The sequence below is a fragment of the Theropithecus gelada genome, chromosome 10 (assembly GCF_003255815.1).
Source record: "Theropithecus gelada isolate Dixy chromosome 10, Tgel_1.0, whole genome shotgun sequence".
NCBI lineage: Eukaryota > Metazoa > Chordata > Mammalia > Primates > Cercopithecidae > Theropithecus > Theropithecus gelada.
The window spans coordinates 40,193,946-40,215,790 of record NC_037678.1 but is presented as its reverse complement, the minus strand read 5'-3'; the positions used below and the strand labels follow the sequence as shown (position 1 = coordinate 40,215,790).

Genomic DNA, 21,845 nt, shown 5'->3' with positions numbered 1-21,845 from the left:
CGCTCCCCTGGGTCCTAGAGACCGTCGGGCGCGGCCGCAGGGAGTCGGGAGCTGCGCGCCTCCCCGCCGGTTCGAGTCCCCGTCTTGGGAGCTGCGGCCGCGGGGCTCCGGCCTTCTGTTCCCTTTGCTGTACGGCGGCTTTCACGGTCAGCCTTCATCGAACGCGCATTTTAAGGCTCCGGACCCAGGGCGGCGTGGGCGAGGCCCAGCACACTTTCCTTTCCGGAGGTGTGTCTGGGCGGTGCTTCAGCAAGCGCAGGGTGGCCCGTCGAGGAGCCCCACCGCTTCCCGGAAGGGCCGGCGTTCCACCTGGCCTCCTTCATTGACAGAAGGGACTGAGGGTCTGAGTGGAGAAGGCACCTGCTTGTGATTGAAGCCCGGGCAGAGTCCTGCACTTCCTGCAGTAGCAAAGTGACCTTGAGCCTGGCTTGTGCCCACACCTTTTTCTGTCCCCGGGTGTCCCTGACTTCAGAACCTGTGAGCCGGCGCCACCGAGATGCTCAGGGCCTGCCTCTGGAGCCCGGGAGCCTGTCTGCGGTCTGGAGGGGAACCCACTGTATCTTTGTGGAGGGACTCAGGGCCTTGCACCCACCTGTGTGCCACCTGCCTGCTCTGTCCAGCTTTCTTTTGTGGGTTTACTTATCTTTAAAGAGAGACAGTGATTTCAGCCTCAGGGTGTTGTCAGGATGAAACTGGCTCAGTGAGGGGATCGGGCTGTGGCTGGAGGCCAGACACATGCAGTGGTCAGCCTGCAAATGCACTGCAGTACCCCCGCACCTGCCGGCATGCGCCCAGCCTCTCCTGTGCTGGGTGCTGGGGAACCGGTGGGACCGATAGGCACAGCGCTGGCCCTAGGAGCACCTGGTGTGTGGGGAGGCAGCATGATGGGTCAACAAGACAGTGGGTGAGTGGGCAAGACAGGGTCTTCATCACCACCCCTAGCATGCGCCCCTGCCCTTCAGGCCCCTCCCTGCCTCCCACCTGCCCTGCTCCCTCCTGTGGGCCTTCACAGGCCACCACTGGGGCTCACGCAGCACACAGCACCTCCGCTTCCTTTCCCTCTGCCCTTCCAAGTTGGCCTCCAAGGCCTATGCCAGGCCTAGGGGAAGGTGGACAGCTGTCCCGTCCGGGAGAATGTGGGCCTGGGTGGCACGGCGGAGGGGCGGCTGTGGATTGTGGATCCACAGAATGGGCTGCTGACTGTATGTGCCTGGGGGGTCCCGTGAGCAGGGAGTGAGTGCGACCAACAGTGTAAGGTGCTGAGGCTGGGGCAGGCACACAGTGGGCCCTCCATCCCTGCTGGCTGTCACCAGAAGGAGGGGCCTGACAGCAGTGGGTGGACCATACACCAGCGGCTTGCAGAGAATCTGGTGTCAGATAAGAACAGAAAGGGGCAAGTGAGGGTGGAGGTCAGGAGGCAGGAGGCAGCTGTCCACGCTGGCTGCAGCGCCAGGCCCTGGCGATTGGCTGTGCTGAACTTTGAGGGACCAGAAGGAATGCTGAGGCAGGAAAGGGGTCTCTTCCTGGGTCTGCTGAACCCCCTTGCTAGGCTCCCACTGCCAGGCTTCTCCCCTCCCCAGGGTGGCGATGGGTGGCCAGAAGCCAACCTGGCCTGCAGGTGGTGCGTAGGGAACACACGGCTTTTGTTTCATGTGATTCTGGAGAAATTAAAGCAACCTTTAACACACCTGGGCTTCCCTCTTGGTAATTCAGTCCCTCTGGCCTCTCAGGCCAACAGGCAGACAAGCCACAGGCTGCAGGTGGGAGGCAGTGCCCCTGAGCCAGGCCTGCACTCCAGTGTGGCCCAGGCTTCACCCAGCCCAGTTGTTGGCCTGTGTCCTGCCATCCCTGTAACGCGTGGTTTTAAACGCCCAGCTCACCTTGGTGCTGTGGCTGCAGAGGGTCCTGCTGATGAGTTTCACTCCTGATTTTCCTTGGCTCTCAGCCTGAACTCTGAGCAGGTGTCAAGCGCGGTGCTCTGTCTGGATGTCCCCGACTGCAGGCCTGGCCCTCGGGCTGACTTCCTAGTTTCCCCCTTGACCTGACACCCCTCCATGGCCCCCACCTTTCCTTTCTGCCTGATCCTTGTCCATTTTTCTAGAGTTGGGGTTTCAGCAAACTTCCCAGAACATCCTAGCTCCTTGCCTACTCAGCACACTCCTGTTCATGCCTCAGAACCCACATTCGGGTTGCAGGTGCCACCTGCCTTGACCTCCCAGGGACACCTGCTCTCCTCCCCGTCCCCCAACACTGGCCATGACTTGGTGCCATTGCTCCTTTGCCCACCACTCCCTGATGCCCAGCGGAGGTGTCAGTGCCCATTGTCTCTGCCCTGGAAAGGGCAATTCTCAAACTTCACATTTAGGAGAATTATCCCTGGGAGCTTCTTAAAACACAGACTCCAGGCCCACCGCCAAGGTCCTGGTTCAGTGGATCCGGGGTTGGGCCCAGGAATCTGTTTCTGAAGCTCCTCAGATGGGAGGGACTGATACCCATCCTCCCTGGAGGAGCAGACAGCCCTGAGTGCTCCCGGTGGAGTCCTGGCGAGCTGCCCTGTGGCTACCAGGCCAGGGACTAGTGAGGAAGGGCAGGTGCACACGCCCGCTGCCGTTGCCAGGCACTTCCCTGAGGGCGCCGTGGTCCCTTCCCGCTGCGGACTCTGCAGAGGAGCTGGTTTCATTCTGCCCTCCCGCGAGGGGGTGACCTCCCAGTCCCTGGCACAGTCAGGGGTGTCCTGGGGCCCGGGCGGGTGGAGGCCCAGTTGAACTCGGCCCTGCCAGACACACGCATGATTCTTCAGGTGTTTATTCTCCATCACTCAGGGGACCCCGTCTGCGAGGGTGCTGCTGCCCACCGCCTCCCTCCACCCTCACTGCCAGACATCTGTTTGCCGGGAGCCCACGAGGGGGCGTCCAAGACTGTGCTCGGAGCTTGGTGGGCAGGGGTGCGGGTCCGAGTGGTCCGTTGCCTCCCAGAGCATGGGCACTGCGTGGGAAGGGCTGCAGTGCACAGCAGTGGTGGGGCTGGGCTGGAGCCTGAGTGATCCTGCCTCCAGTCCCCACACCCCCCAGGGAGCAGGTGCTGGGCTGTGGGAGGGGCCACAGAGCATTTCCCAGGTGGCTGGAGACAGGGTGAATCGCCAGCCTGAGACCCCTCTTGGTCCTTCAGCCCTTCTTGAAGTGGGCCAGGATGTGCCCACCACTGGCTGTGCGGGGCTGCCTGCTGGTTGGGTGGTGTGGCCTCTCCAGGCCCTGGTGGGCAGGTGGAGGGCCGCCCTGGGCTCACTGTGGGTTCGGTGCAGACTGGGTAGTTCTCCTCCCAGGGGCTGTGCGGGGCTGCCTGCTGGTTAGGTGGTGTGGCCTCTCCAGGCCCTGGGGGGCAGGTGGAGGGCCGCCCCGGGCTTGCTGTGGACCCTGGTGCAGGCTGGCTAGGTCTCCTCCCAGGGGCTGCTGTTGGGGGAGGGACTGTCGTCCTTGGTGTCCCTTGGGCTCCTGGGGCCCTCAGTGGCTGTCAGCTTCTTTCTCCCTCTGGATGGCTTTTTGGAGGCTATGGGAAGTGGTTGGAGGTCAGGCCAGAGCTGCGTGCCTTCCTTTGAGGCAACACTGGCTCTCACCTAGGGCCTCCTGGGTCTCCTCTGGGCGTGGGGAGCTGGGTGCTTGGGGAAGTTTACTGGCCACCCTTGTTCCTACAGAAACCAGTGCCCAGAGCAGGAGTAGCCTGATCTGAGGGTGAACGCTGAGAACTGGGTGGAGGGTGGACACTCTCCCCATTGTGTGACCCCGAAGACGGCGCTGACCCCAGTGGCCCCCTTGCTACCTTGGAGGGAGCCAGGCCATAGTGGCTGGCCTGAAACTGGCTGCGGGCCTCAGCGGTCCTGCCCCCGGGCTGGGGCCGCAGGGGAGGGGCGCCTGGTCCCCGAGACGGTCCGGGGATGGGGATCCTGCCGAGATGCTGGGCTCAGGCTGTCTCTGGGGCACAGTGAGCTCAGGCTCTGAGGTAAATGGGTCACGTTTGGATCCTGACCCAGCTCCCAGACCTGTGACCTTGGGCAAGTGACCTCTCCCCTCTCAGCCTCCATTTCTGCACCAGCCAAACCGTGATGATCCCACCTGCTGGGCAGGGTCGTGAGGCTCACAGGCAGCCACAGCTGCACCCCCTCTCCTGGGGTGCCAGGCACGAGGACACTGGCTTTGGCACTGAGCTGTGCCCATGCTGGGCAGGGACCTGCTCTCACTGACCGCCATGTCTGTTTCTCAGGAACCCCTGCCAGCGTCCCTGGCCCCGGCTCAGCTAGGAGCACAAGGGGGTGCTGGCTCACAGACTGCACCCCCCGGGGCCATGTCCACCCACTCAGCAGGAAGTGCCTCGAATAAGGGCCGTGCTCGTCTTCACTGCCGCTCTGGGCAGATGCAGGCCGCGGCCGCCTGCCAGCAACAGTGGCACGTAGTGGCAGCGCCACCCTGCCCACTGCCTGTGGGCCCTGCCTGCTGCCTGTGGGCCCTGCCCGGACAAACACCAGGGCCGTATGATTAGGTGTTCAAAGTCTCTCATGGGCTCCTGGACCCCAGCTGGAGCTGCCATTGAGCCCAGAGCAGGAAGTGAAACGTTGTCCTGATACCCTCGGACCAGGGCCGAGGCTCCTGCCAGCCTTGCTAGGAGGAGCTGGGCCCAAGGACACTGCCCTTGGCAAACACTGGAGAGCCATCCGCAGTTCCCCAGGGGAGCAAATGTGCCCCATGTCCCTTGGAGCTGTGCCCTCTGCGCCGCCCCTATCTGCAGGTGGACAAGAGGGATCTGCTCCTCATGTCAGTGGCTTATCCTGTGCACTAGGACGCCCTTCCTCCCAGGACGATGGTGGGGACAATGACCATCCCCTGGCTCCTTCTCGCCCTGAAATCTCCTACGATCCCTAATGTCAGCCCCCTTACAGGCGAGGAGACTGGGGCTCAGATTTGGAAGGACCTGACACTAGGCTACACAGTCAGAGGCTATACAGGAAGGACTCACTCTGGCTGCCCCTGCCCTTCTCTGTGGGGTTCATTTGGGGAGGGTTGAGGTTCATTTTTGGCTCCATCATTCTGAGGCTACCATTCTCCAGGCAGCCAGGAGGGGAGGTGGCACTGAGGAGAGGTGGGTGCTGTGGCTACCCTCGCCCCGCCTCTCTGCACCTGCCCCATGCTGGCTGTACCTTTGTCCCCGGGCTCCGAGGCCTGCTTCCTCTTCCGTGGCAGACCCTGCCCGTGCTCCTGGGCGCAGATACACCCGGGCCCCTCCCCAGTCATGCTCTGGTCCGCCTGGGGAGAAGGGGGTGTGGTCAGGAGGAGGAGCACCTCCTGGCCTGGCCCTGCGGAGTATGTGGCCTGGACCCACCTCGCTGCCTGGGGTGTCTGTCTCATCCAGTTCGTCGGACTCTGGTCTCAGCACTTCAGCCTTGCTGGGCTCTGAAGGAAGCAGGGTGTAGGATCAGGCCAGGCTGGTGGCCCCAGGAGTCTCCCAAGCCTGCCAGACTAGGATGGGTGGAGACAACTCTGCAGATGGGGAAACTGAGGCACAGAAGGCCAAGTGACCTGCCCCAGGGCACCTGCTGACAGGAGGCAGACTGGAGTTTGGGCTCAGGCCCAGTGTCCCCATCAGCTGGGGTGCCTGCCCCTGGCTTGGATGCTGTGTGATGGGGTACTCAGCCTGCTTGCCAACCCTAATCGCTAAGGTGCTTTTCCCCCTCACTGAGTGTGGTTAGAGAGGCTCCTGCCGGGCCCTCAGCTTCCTCCAGTGGCTGCAGGTGGAAGAGCCAAGCCCTGGAGCCTGGAGTTGCCCTGTCAGGTCGGCAGGGCAGAGCTGGGCCTGGAGACACCTCTTCCCGGTGGTCACTGGCCACCACCCTCACTCCCCATGGGGAAAACCCCTCCCAGCTGGACTCTGACCCCAGGTGCTCAGTGTACCTGAGTGGCCGTCCAGGTCAGGCAGCTGTGGGGGGGGAGGCAGCTGTGGGGGGGGAGGCAGCTGTGGGGGGGGAGGTGGCAGAGGCCTCCCTGTGTCTTCATCTCCTGTCCTGCCTGGAGAGGACAGGCTGAGCTGGGACCCTGGAAGTGGGCGTGAGGGGTCCTGGGGGGAGGCAAGCAGGTGGCTGGAGTTTATTTGGGAGACTTCCCTGCCCCCAGCTCACCCCTGGATGGCCGGTGGGACCCCTCTTGAGGCTGCAGCTGGTGGGGGGGCCCGCCTTTCCCTTTCTAGCGTGGATGAGGCAGCCTTGCTTTCTCCCTGGGAACCAACTTGGTGGGCAGAGGGAAGAGAGCAGCCCGAGGTCCGGCTGGAGGCTGGCCCGGGATGGGGGATGTGGAGGCTGAGGACAGGGTCTGAGCCAGGGCCGGGCTCCTTACCACGGGAGTGCGAGCCTCCTCCTGCTCTGGTGCTCTGGTCCCCTTGGTGCCATTGCTGAGTGCCTGGGGACTGCGAGTCAGGGGTCCAGACTGGGTGGGTGGCTCGGGGCTGGGAGTGTGGGCAGTGGCAGGGCTGAGTGACCCATGCTGGCTGGCCGGCTTGGGAGTGTCCTGGCCCCGGGCCCGGCCCCACTCCGAGAGGTCCAGGGGCTTGTCTGGGGCACAGTCCTGCGCTGCTGCAGCCTCCGTCCTCTGGGCGCGGCCTGGGCCTACAGGCTGTGTGTGCCGCCCTCCAGGCAGGCCTGCTGCTGTGGCCAGAGCTGCCCTGGCCCCCTCACTCTCAGGGCCCTCAGAGTCTGAGCCGACTGGTGGGGAGGGCGGCATCTCCCTGGGTGTGGGTTGGCCCCTTGGCCTGACACTGCCTACCCTGGCCCGAGCCCGCAGCTGCTGCTGGGCCAGGAGCAGGTGTAGTGCCCCCTCCAGGTGAAGGTCCTGCATGCCCGCCAGGGCATTGGGCAGCCCCAGCAGTTCTATAGGCTCCTCCCAGGCCTCTGCTTCTCCAGCCTTCAGGTCCTGGAGCTGGGGGTCACGGGGGGCTGCAGCAGGGGCCAGGGGGCTGCTGCGGGGGCTCCGAAGGTGCAGGGAGAGGGGGCGGTTTAGGAGGCAGAGCCGGTCCATCTTCGGGGAGTGCTTCAGGGTCTCATGGGTCATGGCAGAGGGCCGGGAGGCCCGCAGGAAACTGTGAGGGAGGAGAAGCCCAATGACCATGGCTACGTTGAGCTGTGACTGTCCCAGTGAGCCCTGAGAGGAGGAGACGACAGGCACCCACTCCACAGGTGAGGAAACTGAGGTCCAGAGAGGTGGAGCAAGCTGCATGGGTCCCATGGCAGGCAGTGGAGGGAGGGGAGGCTCAGCCCCCAGCTCTGGAGGCCGTGCTGTGTGGACCTGGCCAGAGGTGGCCTGTGGTCTGGGCTCCAAGGCAGGGCCAGATGCCGAGGCCTCCGTATCTTTTTGGCGGAGACATCAGCCCCCTGCTCCTCACCTGGAGGGTCCTAGCCACCTGCCCACCCTCCACACCCTACTTGTTCTCACACAATGTCCCCGTCCCCTGCCCCCACGCCCCACACCTGGCCACTCCGGAGTTGTCCACCTGGGAACTTTGCTCCAGGCTGGGTGCCCAGAAAAAGTCAAGCCAGGGAAGGTCAGGGGCTGTGAGGGATAATCAGAGGGACTGCCCTGGGACCAGGGTGAGAGAGGAGCTTGTCTGAGGCTGCTCTGGATGGGGGTGGGGCAGGTGGGCACCTGTCCAGAGAGAGGCCGCGCTCATACGCTGGGCTGGGTGGGCTGCTCCTGGCGGGCAGTGGTGGGGGCGTCCCATTGGTGGGGCCACGGTCAGCAGGGCAAGCCTGGGACCCAGGCCGTACCACGGCGATGGTCCCGTGCAGCTGGTTGGAGATGCGCTGGGGGCTCTGTGAGGATGGGTGGGTCAGCCTGGGCAGGGGCATGTGTGGCCTCTACTGTGGCCTCTGCCGCCTGCCCTGGGCTGCTCCCACTCTGCCCCTGCTCACTGCCGGACCCACCCACTCAGGGCTGCGCCCCCACCCACACCAAATGGAGCGCAGTGGCTCCTGCCCGGGACGAAGGAGGGGCACATTCGGGGTGAGGCGCATGAGAGGCTGGCATACTGCAGGTGCAGCTGCCTCCAGCCTCCTGCCTGCGCTGGCCCAGCTGTGCATGGTGGGCTCCAGGTCCCTGCACTTACCATGTCTGGGGCCCACGACTCAGGCAGGGTGGCCCCTGGTGAGATTTTGGCCACTGGAGATGCCCTGTGCCCTGCTGGCTTTTCTGTGGGAGGAGAAGCCAGGGGTGGGAGCTTGGGAGGTGCCCAGAGGGGCGGCGGCTCAGCCCCAGGGGGAGGATCCCTGGTCCTGCAGGGGCCCAGCCTCTCAGCCTCACCCCATCCCCACAGTACCTTCTCCCTGTAGGCCCGCGCCCTGGTGGTCTTCCTCAGCCTCCTCATGGCCTCCTGGTGGCTTCTCTGTGATGGCCTTCCAGCCACCAGGGGAGGGGAGCAGCAGGGGTGAGGGGGGGTCTGAGGTTCCCTCCTTGGCCAGGGGCTTGGGCCTATCTCTGGAGGGGAGGGAAAGACAGGGAGGGTGAGGGAGAGTAACATCCCAAGAGATGATCAGAAAAGCCGGGTCCACTCCTGGGTGACCCCAGGGGACGCAGCGGTCCCGACACTGCCTGAGAGCCCTCCATGGGTGGTTCCCCCAGGGACATGTGCCGAGTGCTGCTCAGGGGCTGCTGGGGAATGGGGTGTCTGAGCCCTGGGACTCCTCACTCACCCCAGGCCCCGAAGCCGCTTCACCTCCTCCTTCAAGGTCTTGTTCTCTTCCTTCAGCCCGTTCATCTCGTTGGCTGCAAAAGGCACTGATTAGCAAAGCAGGCAGGGGTTGGGGGGGGACAGGGGCTGGAGTGGGGTCAACACAGCACCAGGGAAGCCCCTCAGCAGTGCCCCCAGCACGTAGCCCAGGGCCTGGCAGGCAGCAGGTGCACCGTGGATGCTGCTGCATCTGTGGCTGATTGGATGCTGCTGAATGAGCCGCGCCGGCCTCAAGGGAAGGGGGCTCGCCCTTGGTCATCAGGAGGGCCACGGGGCCTCAGGACTGCAGGACCTTCCGCATCACAGGAAAAAGGTCACGCCCTGTGGGGGCAGGGATGCCCCCAGCGCAGGGGAGGGAGGCTGTGTTGAGGGAGGGCCACACCAGCGCCAGCTGGGGGCTGTGTGTCTGTCTGTAGATTGGGTTGTGAGGTTCCCCCAGTGGTGTGGGGCCGATCGCCCTGCCTCCTTTCCCCACACCCCCACATGGACTGAACAGGCCCTGGGGTCGCCTGGCCCCGTGGGAGAGGACCCCGGCTGTCTGGCGGGTGGGGCTCACTGAGGATGAAGATGTGCTGTAGGTTCTGCAGGTGGGAGCTCTGAAACTCCTGCTGCCGCTTCCTGGCCAGCTCCTGGGTGACCAAGCAGCGGTCGCACAGGCCGGCCCGCAGCCTGCAGGGATGGGGACACAGGGAGTCTGAGGGACGGCATGGAAGCCAGAGGGCCTGGGACCCACCACCCCACTGCCCGGAAGTGCCCCTGCCCTTCCCAAACTATTCCGTACAGCCCCAGGCCTCTTCCCACCCCGTGGGCTAGGGGTCCCACGTTTCACTGAGTTTGGGGAGAAATCTTGAAAATGCAGTTTACTTAAGGCTCTGAGATGTCCTGCAGTGGAGAAACCTTCCTAGTTCAGTTTGTCCTGCACTTTCCCAAACTTGTTCTCCGAGGAGCCCTGTCATCTCCCCCTCCGCTGAGCCCACCGGTCCTGGCCGCGCTGTGAGATGTCCTCCCAGGCCCACCTGTTTTCCAGCACCCGAAGGTTCTCCTTCAGTGTCTTCTGCTGTTCCCGGAGCTGGTGGTTCTTGGCAAAGAGCTCCTCGATCCTCTGGGCATCCCTGTGGCGGGAAACAGCTAAGGTGGGGTCCTGTTCCATCCAGGAAGACACACGCTGTCCCCACCATCCAGCCTGGGGGGCCAGTGCCATTTGGCACCTGCAGCCTTGGTCTGGGGCTGGATCCTGCTCAGTGCCCCTCACTGTGGGGACTTGCCCTTGAAGTGGGCCCTGTGGGGCAACGCCTAACCCGGCGCCCCCCTAATCATCTGCACGCCCCTCTGTGACGTCTGTCTTGTCCACGCACCACTTTAGCACCATGGTGCAGGCAGAGCCACAGCCAGGTCTATAAGCCCGGAACGCAGGGAACCTGCCTGCCTGCCAGCGTATGACCAGACATGACCCCAGCTCACCATGAACGTACTGTTGATATTCTGATCATGATCCTGGGGTGGGAGACACCCTGAGTAAAGGGCTTGCCCTGCCCCTGGGAGGCCAACGCACCTGGGTTCAAGTCCTGCTCACCATGTGACCTTGGACGAGTGACTCCCCCCTGCCTCCACACTGAGCCTCAGTTTCCCCTCTGCACCATAGGATGGTGGCACACCGGAGCTTCAGGGGGATGAAATGGCCAGTGTGGCCCTGCGGAGAGGGGCCCTGCTTGGCCTGACTCACCGGCACCTCTCTGAGTTCAGTTCCAGAAGCTTGTTCTGCAGGCCTGGGGGAGTGAGCAGAGGGGCAAGTGGGGGGCGGTCAGGCCCAGCTGCTGCTTTTCCTGCAGCCTCCCCACCACGGGGTCTGGGCAGAGCTGCAATGTGGCACTCTCGTCCCCTGCACCCCCTGGGGGAGCCCTGCCAGGCGGGCCCCTGTCTGTGCCTAGGCCTAGGGCTGCCTGAGCCTTGGTGGTCTTGGCCCAGTATCTGTCGCTTCCCCTGGGGTCTCTGCCTCTGGCATCTGTCTGGGGGTGTCTGGGGGTGAGCAGGGACCCCGGGGCCGCAAGTGACCAGCCACCTGTGAAAGGCAGAGGGACCAGAGGGCCATTTTGTGTGTGTGTGTGTGTGTGTGTGTGTGTGTGTCATAGCTAGTGTTGAAATAAGATGAGCTTTTGGGGCAGACCCCATCAGACCTCCTCCTTGCCATATCTTGGGATCCAGCCTGGGCCTGGCTAACCCCAGCAGCCCCACCTCTCTGGGTTGCCTGGGAGACAGCCAGGTCCTTGGACCTCCAGGTGGGCACAGGTGCTCAGTGGAAGGACCAGGGGAAGGTGCTGGCTCTGGGACTGGACTGGGGGTGGTGGGGGGGCTTCGGCCCTGTCCCTGGTGGGGGAAGTGGACAAGGGTGGGGCCTGGGGTGTATCCTAGAAGGAAGAGAAGAGTTGCATCTCAGTGCCTTGACATGTTCTGCATGGGTCCAGAGAGCCATAAGCTCCTGTTTCTGGAAGTGGCTGTCTCTGCTGTGGTGAGCTCAGCAGGCCGGCCAGAGTGGGCTCTTCTTTCTGCCACATGGCCAGCCCCATGGGCGAACAAAGCATGGGCAGCATGCAGCCTGCGGGTGGCAGGTGGCCATGAGGTGTTGGTGGCAACCCTTGAAAGTGCCCCTCCCCCTTGGGGCCACACTCTGGGAGTGGCTCGAGGACATCCCAGCTTGAGGTCAGCACTTGCGGGGCCCAGGCAGGGCGTCTGTCCACTTTGTCGCTCTGGGTCAGGACTTGGGTCAGGACTTGGGTCAGGACTCCCCTGCCTGGGCTGAAAAGACAGGGTCCGTCCCCTGACTTGTTGGGAATTGGAGGTGATCATGGGTGCACCCTGGCCTGCCCCGGCCCTTAGGTGAGGGCTGTGGAGACCCCTCCCTAGCCCGGCATCTGTCTCTGGCCCCTCACCCAGGACTTCTTTCTCGTGGATCTCCTTCAGCCTGTTCAGTGACTCCGTGAAGCTCTCCATGGCTCCCTGTGGCCCTGGCCCGGGCCCCTCTGCACGGGGGTTGTGGAGATGCTTGCAGCCTCTACAGCCCCTCTGTGTCCATCCTGAAGAGGAGGAAGAGGGGACAGGATCTGCTCAGGAAGCGCTTGTGGGCTGTGGAGTCCAGGAGAGGATTGGGACTCCTTGTGTCTGTGTGGAGCAGACCCCACGTCATGTGGTAGGGCCACTCATGGGAGGTGGGCTGGAGGCTCCGGAACCCCACGGGCAGGCGCAGAGATAGTACATTGTGTGGCTTCCTCCCACGCATATGTGGACGGGAGCCAGAGGGCAGGGTGCTGGCTGCTGTGCAGGAGGGGATGGAGGGGCCAGGGGGCATCTAGGGGTGAGTGCCGGCCCCTCTGAGCCGCCCCGTTCTCCCCAGGTATCCAGCCCATCAGTGCCTGGCCTGTCCCCACATAAGCCCTGCCCCTGGACCTCAATGGAGGGACAGGGAAGCCTGGTGAGAGCTGGATGGTGCCAGTGGCACCTGCCCAGATGTGACGCTGGGAGTCAGACCTCACCGGCAAGAGCCCCTCAGACCTGACCATGCCACTGTACACACCCCAGCCCCAACACTACGGTCACAGCGGCTCCTTCCCTTTCACCGGAGCCCTTGTATTCAGTTCCCTCCTGGGATCTCTGTCCCCCTCCAATGCTGTGGCAGCTTCAATCTTGTCACATAGGCACACACACACACATACACACACAGATAGCATGTACACACAACACACATGCACACACATGCAAAAGACACACAGAGCATGTACACACACAGCACACATGCACCGACAGACATGCACACACACAAAGCATGTATACACGCAACACACATGCACACACCTACAGACACACACATACAACACATATGTACACAGAGATGCCCACACACAACACACAGAGATACACAGACATGGTTACGTGCTGACGCAAATCTGTGCAGACATAGAGACACGGCTACACACGCAGTTGCAGGTACACAGAAACACACACAGCCACAGCAGCCCCCTCTACCCAGAAGCAGCTCCCACACGCAGAGGCTGGAGGGTTCCAGGAAGGGGTAGGAGCCACTACCTACTCCTGGCACCTCAGTGCCTTGACATGTTCTGGATGCAAGTGTGCATGTGTGTGCACGCCCGAATGAGTGTGCATGTGTGTGCCGTGTGTGTGTATGATAGCCAGCGTGCATGTATGTGTACCGTGTGTGTGCACACCTGAACGAGTGTGCATGCCTGCATGCTATGTGTGTGCATGCCTGAGCCAGTGTGCATGTGTGTGCTGTGTGTTCACGCCCGAGCTGGTGTGCATGTGTTTTTGCCCTGTGTGTGTGTGCTGTGTGTGTGCACGCCCAACCTACCGTGGAACCACTGGTGCATCACCTGAACAACTGTGTCGGCCTCCTTCCTGCCTGGCCTCCCCCTCAAACTCCCCTGAACCCCCTGCCTCCCCGCATCTCCTCCAGAACCACTCTCCAGGGTGACCATCCCTGGGAAGCTCTGGTCTCTGCTCAGATGCGCACTACTCTGCTCAAAATCCAACTTTGGGCTTGTGGCTGGAGGCCATACCCAAGGCCTCGCAACGGCCAGCCCAGCCCAAGTGGACCACAGAGGGGAGCAGCCATGGCTGCATCTGGGTTTTCAAAGGTCAGCCTGCAGACGCCCACATGAGGGTCCTCTCTGCAGCAGCATTCTACAGAACCGTCCCAAATGGGACCCCCAAACCCCATCCCATGATGGGTGGAATGGCGGCCACCCAGCCCCATGCCCACCCCAGTGTGGCGGCCACCCAGCCCCATGCCCATCCCAGTGTGGCGGCCACCCGGCCCCACGCCCATCCCAGCATGGCCAAACCACCCGAGACAGACTTGAGGGTGCATTGAACACAGAAAGAGGCACTTGCCCTGGGGCCCTGGAAGTTGGATAGTGGGTGTCTTTGGGGCTGAGGCTGGGGGTGCCTGTGACTCAGGGTGGCAGGCCTTGGGACCCCGAGAGAAGTCACGGGGCCTGGGGTGGGGATGGTGACTGGAGCCCCTTGGAAGGAGACTCTCCTAATTCCCGCCGAGCCCTTGCACCTGTGGTCAAGCGTGTTAGTGCTGAGCCTGGTGGGGCAGCGAGGGGTGTGGGACAGAGTGTGGCCCCTGTTTGGGGGTGGCCACAGCGTCCCCAGGGGCCCCTGACAGGGCTGGTGGGGCTGCATGGAGGGCGGAGCCTCAGGATGCTGGTCTCCAGAGACTCAGTCCACAGACCTGCCTGGGCTTTGGGACCTCCAGCCACCCTCGGAGGGAGTGGGGGTGACAGTTGGCGGCTCTGTGTTGGGTGGGTGAGGGATCCTGGGACCAGGAAGACTTGGAGCTTTCCTGGTGGGAGGCTGGGAGGGAGCCAGAGCTCCCTGGGAGGGATGTCTTTGCTGGTGAAGGGGGCCAACAGGACGCTGAGCTCCAGAGGTGGGGACAGCATGGAGCCTGCCGGAAGTACGTCACGTGGCCAGCATCAGTGGTTCTGACCCCCGTTTCCCGAACTCCATACACACTGAGACCTTCCCGACAGCCCATGGAATCTTGACCACACCACGAAGACCCCGCTCCAGATGGGGAAACTGAGGCTCAAACAGCTCAAACCTCCCGTCTCAGTCACCCAGTGGGAAGTGGGATCTGGGTTGTGCCTGGCTCCTGGGGCTGTGGGTCCTGCGTGCTCTGCCTGTGTGGACCGGGGCATCTTCCCCATGGCTCTGGTGCACCCAGCTGCACTGGCTTTTCCTGGCCAAGGGGCCCCTGGGAGGAAGATGTCAGAGCCAGGCCTCCCTAGGCTCAAGCAGCTGAGGAGGGCCAGGAGGGGGCTGAGCTGCAGTTCCTGAAATTCCACCCGGACCTGCCCAACAGGCCACTCTTCCCTGGCCCCCAGCACCTGCCATGTGGGCTGGGCCGACGCCCATAAAGGAGCCGCCCAAGGGAGCCCATGGTACCTGTGGGCCTGGGAGAGGTCTGCACAGGAGAGGTGGGCTTCCTTCCCAGTGAAGTCACCATGCTACAGAGGCCGGGACTGCGCCTCTGCTGTGCTTCCCACTCACAGGATCCTTTCTGTGCCCCAAACCACCTGCAGGCCCCGCCTGGCTGCCACTCTCAAGGCCCCCAAAGGACTGCAGAAAGAGTCCCCATCCCACTGGGCAGGGAACGGCCCAGACACATGCCCGGAGCAGGGCTGGTGGGCGTCTGGAATCGCTGTAGGGTGCACCCTGCTGGGGACCCTTGTTTCCCAGAGGCCCAGAGTTGGGGTGGGCCTGGGCAAGGCCACTGGGCCCGGTGAGTGACAGTGCCTGGGGCTGGGGGGACTTCCCTCAGGGTGAGCAGGTGACAGAGGTGCAAAGTGGTCAGGATCAGTCTCCCAGGCTCCGGCGCCTCTGGGACAGCCCCAGTCCCAGCTTCTACCCTCCTAGAGTGCTGGAGAACTCCGGGGAAGGGATGGGAGATGGAGGGAAGTTGCAAGCCCTGATGCTTTTGGGGAGAAGAAATGAACCGGGATTGTAGAAATTCACCCAGACCTGCGCCCGCAGCCTTGTGCCGGGGTGAGCACGGGAGTCAGTGGGGCTGACTTTTTCTTCCCGAGTCAGCGTTCTTGGGGTTTGTTGGGCTTGCCAAGGGCAGCTAGAGGTGCTGAGGCCGGGGGAACTCGGAGGGAGGGTCTCCTCCAGGCCTGGGTGGGGGCTGCAGTGGGACTGTGATGGGGGAGCAAGCCTGCCGAGGTGGGGAGGGGCTGGGCTGAGACTCTTGGGGGGCTTCACAGGGCTGGGGTGAGACAGCTGGGGTCTGGTCCAGGGTAACCCTCAGCCACTCCTCCCGCTCCCAGCCCTCCCACTCTGGGAGTCCAGGCTGGAGGGTCTGCAGGTGCTGAGCCCCCTGGAAGGAGTGAGGGAAGGGGAGGGCGGGCTAGTGAGACGCTGTCCTACCTGCGGCTCACAGCTGGGCCATGGGAGGGATAGGTGTGAGGGGTGCATGGCTGTCCCCCTCGACACCACCCTCACCCCACCATGCCTTGCCCTCTGCTCCATTTGCCACTGAGAACATGATCCAGAGGTAGGGTCTTGCCCACGGTCAAAGCTAGTGAGAGCTGGGCTGGGCTTTGGCTAGCCCAGGTCCGCACCTCCGCCTCCTGCGGTGAGGTGCTACTGGTGCCAGCACCTTTGCCTTCCAGGGACTGCTCCTTAAAACCAAGAGGCGACGTGCTGCTCTCACCAGTATGGAACAGAGCCCATGCAATAAACTGGTGCCTCTTATCCCCCAGCCAGGACCCAGGAGAGCCCTCCATGGGGAGCCTAATTAGGCTGGCAGACCACCTTCCACCTCATGTCCTCACCCAGGGAGTGGACATGCACTGTGGGCCCTGCCTGTCCTTCAGGACTCCCACCTCCCTCTGAAGGCCCCCAGAGCCCCCACCTGCCCTCCTACGGTCTCCACCCACCCTCCTAGGGCCATCTGGAGTGGCCACTCAGAGCGGGCAGAGGTTTGCTGTTGTTAATCCAGCCTCACGGGTTCTCAGAGCCCCAGCACAGAGGGTACACCCCCCACCGCCCGCTGAGCTGGCTGGGGTGGGGCAGGGGTCACATTCCTGAAGGGTGCTGGCTGGAGAGTCAGTCTGGGCAGAGGGTAAAGGTGTGGGCTTCCCAGTCGACGGCCCTGGTGGGGCTCTCGGACCTGTCTCTGGTCTCTATGCCACCTTGGGCAAGTTGCTTTTCCTCTCTGAGCCTGTCTCCTCACCTGGGAGTGAAGGCACCCCACCCCTGTATCGGGCTGCTTAGAAGCTCCTTACAGGTGGTGCCTGTGCGCCCAGGAGCTCCATAGACGGGGGTGCTCAGTGAGCAGCAGAGGGAGACCCCGAGTTCACCTGTGCCTCCCTCATGTGGGACCCCGGGTGTCCAGCAGTGCTAACAGCAGGACACTCTGCGCTTGGACAAGGTCAAATCCCATTGCCACAAAGGCCTTGTGCAGGAGGACGCAGCCCTCCCCACACGCAGGGCGCAGGTCCGGCTGCTGACAGTGACGACACGCATCCTCAGACGGCTGCTCACTATGGACTCCACTGGGCTCACGGCATCTCTGTGGCTGCGCCCAGGAGAGATGCCACCTGCCTCCCACACACAGGCCAGGGAATCACAGGCCCAGCCGTGGCCCTGGCAGGACTGGGCATTGTCCAGCCAAGTGGCAAAACCCGCAGTGATGCCTGTTCTTGCCCTGTCCTTTGGGAGGCCGGGCCCCTGAGCATCTCTGCGTCTGAGCAGGCGGCATCCAGGGCATCACCGGGCTCCCCGCCTCTCCCAGGGCACTCAACCACAGAAGCTGCCTGGGCACCAGTGCTCCAAGGATATCTGCCGGGCCGGCTGCTCTTCACCCCAGCCACTGCCCCCCAGCAGGCCCTTCGGGGCAGGAGTGCGGAGCTGGACACTGGTACCCTCTGTCTCTGAGGCCTAGGCTGTCTGTGTGTCCATCTGACTGACTGCCCACCTATCCAGGAGCAATGGTGACGGGCGCAGCAGTAGCAGTGGCAGTGGCAGTAGCAGTGGCAGTGGCAGTGGCTGCTGTTGATCACATGCTGCTCTGTGCCAAGCACCACGCCCAGGCTTTTTCCCACTTGCATGGGCACTGAAACCATCCTGCAGTTTTGCTGAGGCAGCCAAGCTCAGAGCGGTGCCCTCTGCACCTTGACCCACTTCTCCCCAAGGGATTCCCCTGCCCCCGTCCACCTCCTGGCTGCCCCCGTGGAGCACTCACTGCATTAGCTAGGCTGGGCACACACATGTGGTCGGGGCCCACCTGGCCTCAGAGGAAGTACTGATTGTCTCATTCTACAAGTTTGGACACTGAGGCTTGAAGTAGATCAGAGATGAGCAGGTGGAGCAAGATTTGGCCTGGATTGGCCTCAGAGTCTGGATTGGCCTCAGAGTCTCCTCCTACCCTCTGCGGTAATGGGCAAAGCCTCTCCCATGGAGACTTCGGCCAGGTCGCTTGTCTGGCCGTGCCTCAGTTTCTCTGACTGTAGAACAGATGTTAGTGATGAGTCCTGACCCGGGCTCATGGGGGCTGTCAGGGCATCTGGTGGGTGCCCCAGGGCCAGATCAGGGACAGGCAGTCAGGGCCAGCCTGGGGGTGGAGCTGCCTCACACTCGCCCATGGAATGGCTTCGGCAACCCTCACTTTGTAGATGGAGCTGAGGCTCGAAGGTGTCATCTGTCCACAGTCACCAGCGTGCAAGGACACAGCCAGGACACAGCCAGGGCCTCCTGGTGACTCCCCAGGCCAGTTCAGGGTGGGGGCGGGGGCAAGTCTAGAGAGATGTCTCTGCCAGGGCAGTTTCTGATGTCCTCCAGACACATGGACCCACGACAGACATGTGCACACGCGTGATGCCCACACCCACATGGACGGACAGCAGCATCCTAACTCGGGGACCATACACTGGTGCACAGTCCAGTGAGCAGCCGCCTGCACTGCCACAGCCACCCTGCCCTGCTGTGCACACAGCCGCCGCAGGGGCCCCGGGACAGCTGCACATGCAGGTCGTGTGTGCACATGCACTCGTGTACCCCACACGCACATGCCCCCCCACCCCGCGCACTCGTGTGCACACATGCACAGAGGAGCCAGCCGAGATGTCCCTGCAGCTCAGGTAACAGCAGCCCTGCAACCTGACTCCCTCCCGGAGGTGGAGGTGGGCCGGGCTGCTCTCCTGCCCTGCCTGCTCGCTCCCTGAGGCCTGGCCCGTGGGGGAGGGGGTTGAGCAAGGCCCGCCTTTGTGGCTGCTTCCCCACAGACACAGCGGCAGAGGAGTCCCCTGCTCAGTGCCCAGCTGCGGACGCTGCACCCCTGCACCACCCTCACCTCTGTGGCTGCGCCCGCTTGTCCTCTTGTGAACCTGGATGGCGGGGCAGGGCAGGCCCAGGGTGGAGGGTGAGGCCACCAGCCTGTCCCTGATGCCCCAAGCCCCTCAGCAGACCAGGGACACTTCCTGGGCCCTGGTGCCAGACTAGGCCTGGCCTTTTCGCACCCAGCTCCTGTCCGGAACGCCCACTGAGCTCTCTCCGTTGCTAAGCCCCTGGACCAGGAGCAGCCTTGTGCCACCCCTTAGGGAAGACGTCCAGTCCCACCAACCCCCACGGCTCTCCTCGCAAGAGCCCGAGCTGGGCCTCCAGCCTCCCTGGTGAGTGCCCCAGCCAGGGATCCCAGCCTACCCGGCTGCTTGAGTGGCCTGGCCCTGGGGTCCCGGGTACTCACATGGCTCCTGGCCCTGCCTCGACCTCCCTCGACCTCTGAGCGGAGCCCCCCACGCTCTCCACGGGGAGAGAGAAGTGAGCGGGGTGTGAACCTGCACAGGCAACAAGACAGGATTTTGGCCAAACCCGCTTGACGGGTTTTCGATTCTCCCAGCCAGGAGCAGAAAGGAGGCAGAGACTGCCCCGAGCCGCCAGGCGGGTTCTGCCATCTCGCAGAAAGTGGCCGGACAGGTTGGGTCTGAAGCCACATAGAGGGGATTGTTTCCTCATAATCACCGCGAGGAGGCTGGGCTGCCGGCAGGAGCCAAGCTGGTTAGCACTGAGAATCCAGTTTGGGACCTGGGACATGAAGGACACGAAGAGCCCGGGCGGGGAAGGGTGGAGGGCTTGCAGGGGTGCTCAGGTGAGGGGCTGCAGGCGGGAGTGAGTAAACGTACTGTCTTGCCACCTTGGGACAGGTGGCCTCTGGTGCAGAGTGGCCCCTCCTGCTGTTCACAGCTCAGCTCGCTGTGGGCTGACCATAGGCAGGCGACAGTCTCCTTTCTGGCCTCAGTTTCCCTGTCTGTAAATTGGGGATAATAGTCTCAAGATCTGTCCCTGCCAGAGCCCAGCGGACGGAAATCCAGCAGCTGCTATGGGAGCGACCCGCCCAGCATGCCCCGCCCTGCCCGGGAAAGCCGGCCTTCTGCTCGAGGGGGACTGGGCACGCGCTGGGCCTCCGGTTTGCACAGTCTGCCCGGGGTCCGTGAGTGCTTGTGAGTGGGCTTCTCCGGTCTCCAGGTAGGCTGGGTGACCCTGGCCACGTGGAGCCCAGGGGGGCAAATAGTCTGGGGGATGGCCTGGCCCTGGATGGCACGGCCCAGGTGCTGGAGCAGCCTTACACTGTGGTCTCACGTGTGTTCCCCGGACAGCAACGCTGTGGCTGCAGGGCACAGCCCTGAACCCCCGTGCCCCACCCGCTGTGTCCTCCCCACGACTCCTCCCCACTCCCTCCTCCCCACCTCTGCCTCCGCCTCATCCTCAGCCTGTCTTAGCTCTGCACAGAAGCAGACCGGGGGTTCCCGAGTCCTTGGGACCACGATCCCCAGGGCACCCGAGGGATGCACGGGGCTCAGAGGAGGAAGCCTGGGAGCCTGGCCTGCAGCCCCTGCCGTGAGGGGAGGACGGACCTCCTGCTCCCTGGCAGGGCCCCTGCTGGTGGCTGGTGGCCCAGCTCTGGGCTTGGGATGAGGGCTGGTCGTCTCTGGCCCCACGATGCCCTCCCACTCAGGGCTGGGCTCTTGGGAGGAGGTCGTGGTCAGCATGGGCCACTCCAGCTCTGGCTGGCCTGGGAGCTTTGTGGAGGCCCCTCCTCCGGCCACCTCCCTGCTTCTGGCTGGGCCCTTTGCGAATGGGGTCTGCTTGCTGCTGGAGTGTGTTTTGTGTGTACCTGTGTGGGGACTGTGTGCATGTGTGAGCGTGTGCGTGTGGATACGAGTGTGTGTGCATGTCTTACGTGTGTGTGCCTGTGTGTGCATGTGTGTGTGTGTGCACATGTGTGCGTGGACACGTGTAGCTGCTTTGTGCTGTGGTCTGGATGTTTTTTGTGTCTGCCCCAGATTCTCGTTGAAATCCTAACTCCCAAGGCAATGATGTTAGGAGGCGGGGCCTCTGGGAGATGGCAAGGTCCTGAGGCTGCAGCTCTCTGGAGTGGGGTCAGTGTCCTTCTACAAGCGGCTCCAGGGAGGTCCCTTGCCCCTTCCACCATGTGAGGACCCGAGTGGTGCCGTCTATGAACTGGGAAGTGGGTCCTCTCTGGACATGGAGCGAGCTGGTGCCTTGATTTTGAACTTGCAGCCTCCAGGTATGAATGCGAGCTCTGCTCTGGGCTCACTGCCTATGGGGAGACCTGCCTCACGAGAAGGGGTCCCTCTGCGGCTGCCATGCATGGCTGCTTCAATCAAAGCTGCTGTCTAACACCATCGGCTCATCCTCGAGTTCCTCCCTTGGCAAAGCCAAGCGCCCTCCTGGACTGAGCCAGTTGTTGCGCCTGCCTGCCCTGGCTCATTGGCCGGGGACCCCACCCTGCCGAGCGCCCTCCTGGACTGAGCCAGTTTTTGCACCTGCCTGCCCTGGCTCATTGGCCGGGGACCCCACCCTGCCGTGTCCAGGCCTTGGTGATATAGGACAGAGGTGTCCGTGCAGGCTGTGCCTGTGGCTGGGTCCCCAGGGGGAAGGTGGCACCCCAGGTCAGCAACCTCCTACCCTGAACTCCAGGCAACATCGTCGGCCCCCTGGTACTACACCTGCACCGTGGACAGAGAAGGAGGGAAGGCTAGGAGAGGAGGAGGGCGAATGTCGCTGGAGGTCGGTGTCCTACAACCGTGGGTTTGTGTGCCCCCTTTGTTCATTCATGCAACCACCCAAGACCCATTTCCTGGCCGCCCACCAGGCCCTGTCCAGGCTCTGGGCACATGGATGGCCATGAACGTGACTCACACATTTAGGGGACCTTTGGCTGTGAGAATCGGGCACACAGAGAGCACTGTCCGAGCCTCAGTTTACTTGTCCCTTGCAGGGCTGATGAGGATGAAAGGGGGTCCTGTCCTGGTACCACTCACCTGTTCATTCCTTCAGCCAATGTCTGTTGAATCCTGATCAGTCAGGAGCTGGGGGGTGTGATGGACACCCAGGCACCGGCGTCCAGGTTCACAGGAAGCGTCGCGGAATGAGACAGCAAGCCCTCAACACGTTGTTGGTAAACCGTGGCCAGGTTTCAGTTTGGGGGCTGCTCCATCGCTCCATTATACAGCTGCGGAATGAGGGCCCAAGTGTGTGTGTGA

The 21,845-nt window shown here is 63.2% G+C and overlaps 1 protein-coding gene across 1 annotated transcript; it reads right to left on the bottom strand.

Annotated features, from left to right (window-relative positions):
* Window positions 1-3,427: 3,427 nt before the first annotated feature.
* Window positions 3,428-19,245, bottom strand: RBBP8NL (RBBP8 N-terminal like). The gene is made up of 14 exons (XM_025400196.1): window positions 19,025-19,245; window positions 11,688-11,831; window positions 10,484-10,526; window positions 9,777-9,872; window positions 9,317-9,429; window positions 8,723-8,795; window positions 8,350-8,507; window positions 8,140-8,222; window positions 7,680-7,846; window positions 6,378-7,116; window positions 5,940-6,102; window positions 5,371-5,441; window positions 5,189-5,330; window positions 3,428-3,546 (listed from the first exon to the last, which is right to left on the bottom strand). Exons 2-14 carry the CDS (start codon window positions 11,746-11,748, stop codon window positions 3,428-3,430), a joined length of 2,028 nt encoding a protein of 675 aa, XP_025255981.1. The 5' UTR covers window positions 11,749-11,831; window positions 19,025-19,245.
* Between the last annotated feature and the right edge of the window lie 2,600 nt (window positions 19,246-21,845).

What these genes read in the sequence shown, in the direction of transcription:
- RBBP8NL (XM_025400196.1), bottom strand. Translation starts at nt 11,748, where the DNA reads ATGGAGAGCTTCACGGAGTCACTGAACAGGCTGAAGGAGATCCACGAG. An exon ending in CGCGGCCTCTCTCTGGACAG is followed by an intron (nt 7,117 to 7,679) that starts GTGCCCACCTGC and finishes CCTCCCTCACAG; the next exon opens with TTTCCTGCGGGCCTCCCGGC. An exon ending in TGACCTGGACGGCCACTCAG is followed by an intron (nt 5,442 to 5,939) that starts GTACACTGAGCA and finishes TGCTTCCTTCAG; the next exon opens with AGCCCAGCAAGGCTGAAGTG.